At 41.7% G+C, this 3,598-nt stretch overlaps 1 protein-coding gene across 1 annotated transcript in view; it reads left to right on the top strand.

Annotated features, from left to right (window-relative positions):
- The window catches only part of CRYL1 (crystallin, lambda 1), a gene marked incomplete at its 5' end in the record, with an annotated part of 44,988 nt that overhangs the window by 27,788 nt on the left and 13,602 nt on the right, over window positions 1-3,598 (top strand). Inside the window, one exon of the mRNA XM_010138491.1 lies at window positions 2,463-2,568. Within this exon, the coding sequence (XP_010136793.1) occupies window positions 2,463-2,568 (106 nt within the window). The remainder of the gene's footprint in view (window positions 1-2,462; window positions 2,569-3,598) is intronic.

Below are 3,598 nucleotides of genomic sequence, written 5' to 3' on the forward strand. Positions count from 1 at the left end.
CGTTTGTCTTTTAGTAGCTGTAACAGTAAAATTACAGCAATAGTCAAAAGGCCAAGAGCAAAGCACTCATCTCACGATTCGGAGAGCACCTTGTCTTCAAATGCCAGTACCAAAGCTGAGGACTATGGTATCAAAAGAAATAAATCAGCTTTTAATGTGAAAATTAATTTACAACGATTCTGAAGTGTTTTGAGAGCCTTGTTAACTCTTTATTGTTATGTTTGTAGTGTTTAGCTGCTGCTGTGGTTCAAATGCTTGTCTGGAACTTGTGGTTAATCTTTTGTCCACAAATCCAGGTCAACCAGGAAAAAAAAAAATCACTCAGCTTTACCAGCACAACTCATTGTTTGGATGAAGCACTCCCAACAGAAGAGCTCTTTTGTTGGCTTTGCTGATGTCATTCAGAGAAGTTGTGTTGCCATGTCAGGGGAAAAAACTCTGACAGCGTGTATGGTGCCTGTGCTAGTTAGACTGACACTGGTCTGTCATCTGAACGCTGTCTGAGGTTTTCGTTTAGCCCCGTGGACCTTCCTGTCTAACTCCAGATGAGTTACTTTACCTTGCCTATGCCTTAGTTTTAAGTTAAAGAAAATATCCCTTCCATTTTATGTCTAATTAGATTGTTACCAGAGCTGTGTGCTCAGTATATGGTGGGTAGATCTTAAGAATTATGTTGTTTCCTTTTCAAGATGAGAGTTCAAAAGCCACTTACAACAGGGATTCAGGCAGGCTTGTTTTTGATAGGAGCAACTTGCAACTAACAGATGGAGCCTTGAGGTTGAGTCTTGTAAAAGGCTCTAGTTAAGCCTGAGATGATGAAATTCGATGTCTGCAGCCAGCTGTAGAAGTTAAGCTTGTCCTTGGCTTATAACTTTCTTTTAAAGTAATAGATGATGATGTAGTTGATGAACGGATGAAGACACTGTGGGTGGGATTCAGCTGACTTAAAATGGGATTTCTACAATGTAGACATTAACATCTAGGCTCCTTACTCATCTTTCAGTCAATGAGGAGGCTTAGGCCCTTGTAGGACACAACTCACCTGTTCTAGATGCCTGCTTTAGGATGCTGATGCCCTTTTTCTCCCTAGTGATTATAGAGAGTCTAGATGTCTGGCTCAGATGTCAAAGTCTGCAGCAGGTCAGGAGAGCTGTCCCACATGGCTGTAACTCTAGCTGCTCACTGTGTGACACAAAGGAGCATTCAGAGAGGGCCCTGCGAGGGGGAAATCTCACAGAAGATGATGTGTCTGACCAGGGGGATGAGTATTCAAACTTGTATTGTGCAGCTCAAAGGGTCCTGTGGAGAAAGAGGCACGGCCTTGGGAGAGCACTTCAGGGTAGGGTGAAAAGACAAATAAGCAGCAGTTCAGCATCTCTTCCACCTTCTCAACCAGAAGGAAATGTTTTTATGTCTCTGGGAATAAAGAGGACACATTCTTGAAACCAGGCTTTATCTGATGGAAGTGGTTAAAACCGGTCTTAGTGAATCTGTATCTTTCTAGTAGGTGGAAAACAACCTCATGTAATAAATATTATTCGTCTCAGGTAAATCTGTGCAGATAATGAACTGTAATTTTTTTTACAAGCCTTCGTGTGCTTGCCCTAACATGATGGGGGCGTTGGCCTTCTTGTAAGTGTTCCCTTGTGGGTGGAACAGCAGTGCTCAGCTTTTAAGAGGAGAAGTGCTTCATTTTGCATGATCCGTCTCCTGCCAGCTCCGAGATGTGAGGCTGGCAATGAACTCGAACCCAGGCAGGTTGAGGCGGGATAGATTGAGAGTTCAGTGAGTTTAGTGGGAGGGATTGGCAGCTGCAGTGCCTGTCTGTTTGGTCGAAGAATTTTTGGCAGGTGGCCTCAGGGTAGTACCCGCTGCTGCGCCCCTGTTCTGCCCATTGTAATTCTGCCCAGAAATCCAGCACGAAGAGAATATGAACGAAAGTGTAAGATTTGGCCCAAACTCCTCTGTTTAAAAGGGCTGGTGTAGTGCTTTGATTTGATATAAACTCTTGCTCATTTGCTGTTAAGAGTGTCACGTTTGCTCTGTGTTCTTCATTTCTCACTTTTCAAGGAAAGAGTATGTTGGCTGACATAGACAGCTCAGTGTAGTTTTAGTACATGAATTATTGTAAGTAATAAGTATCAGGCAAGCTAGTGTGTACAAATAATACATATTGTATGAAAAAATGTATTTATAGACTTAAAAATGCTGTCAAAATGGATCAAAATATATTTGAAGTACAGCAGTCTTAGATGTGAATGAACTTTTATACTGAGCCATAGGAAGGCTTGCATCATAGATGGACATTTCTGAGCAGCAGTGGTGTTTCTGCAAGCTAACTGCTATTTCTAGCCTTTAATTAATTTAAATTTAATTTTTTAATTGTATTAAAAAACCAGATAATTTGGCATTAAAACCAAACATTCACAAATCTTCCTTCCTGTTCTACTTCTGCTACGTAGGAAGGAGTAATATCTGCTACTGACCTGGACCTTGTGATGTCTGATGGATTGGGGATGCGGTACGCATTTATTGGACCGCTGGAAACCATGCATCTGAATGCAGAAGGTGGGTAGCTGAAAATGATGAGAATGCAAAGGAAAAGCTTACGTTGCACAAGACTCTGGAAATGTTAAGACTGCTGCAACTATGACTCATCTCCCTCTCTACACCAATGGTAAGAAAAGGAAAATCTATCTCAAACTTGAGGCTAGGTGGAAGGAAGGTGACAAAACACTGAAACAGTAGCTGTGCGTTTAATTTTTTCCAAGATTTGTCCCAGTACTTTGCAGACCTTGCTGTACCCGTAGTTCAGGACTGTCTGAGTGTCAGGAAAAGAATGAATTGAAAGATTTCATCTCATAATCCAGTGTCAACAGCAACTCACTTTCTGGAGATGAGTGCCTCCCCCCTCCCCCCTCCCCCCCAAATTCATAGGAACTGGCTTAGGTCCCGAGTGAAGAAGAATTGCTTCTGTCTGCAAAATACTGTGTGTGTGAAGTCAGCTTGACAAAGCAGCCAAGTAACAGTTCAACATCCTCTTGCATAACCCAGACAGATTTTTAGGTGTTTCTGGGATAGCATACATGAAGCGCAGCTAAACAAAGTGAAGGGCATAAAATAAAACATGTGCACCAGGGTTACAAAGGTTGAGCAGTGAATTGAACAAAACACAAAAACTGCCAGAAGTGAAGATCGACTAAATACTTTTTTTAGCTCTTTATATTATGGGCTGTCTCTTTCTTCTGTTTTCGTATGGTCCCTGACACGATAGGCCCCTGCCTCAAGACTGGATCTTTCAGGCACTGCTGCAATGCCTAATAATACAATAAAAAAAAGGAACCAAGATGATAAAATATCAGTGCACGGTTGGCAGTAGTATTTTATATCTACTTGTTGGTGAGTCAGTTGGTGGAAACGTAGATCTCTTCAGGCTGACTAAGCAATTTCGACATGAATGTGGAATTGCGGATCCTTCACCAGAGTCTTTCAGCTTGTTTGGTTGTATATTGGTAAATAAAATGTCACAAAGTATTTGCCTTTGTGCATTGTCAGGTAAACAAAATCCATCCTCCAGATAGCAGCACCTTCCTGAAAG

This window comes from Buceros rhinoceros, unplaced genomic scaffold, assembly GCF_000710305.1.
Source record: "Buceros rhinoceros silvestris isolate BGI_N320 unplaced genomic scaffold, ASM71030v1 scaffold17376, whole genome shotgun sequence".
Taxonomy (NCBI): Eukaryota; Metazoa; Chordata; class Aves; order Bucerotiformes; family Bucerotidae; genus Buceros; species Buceros rhinoceros.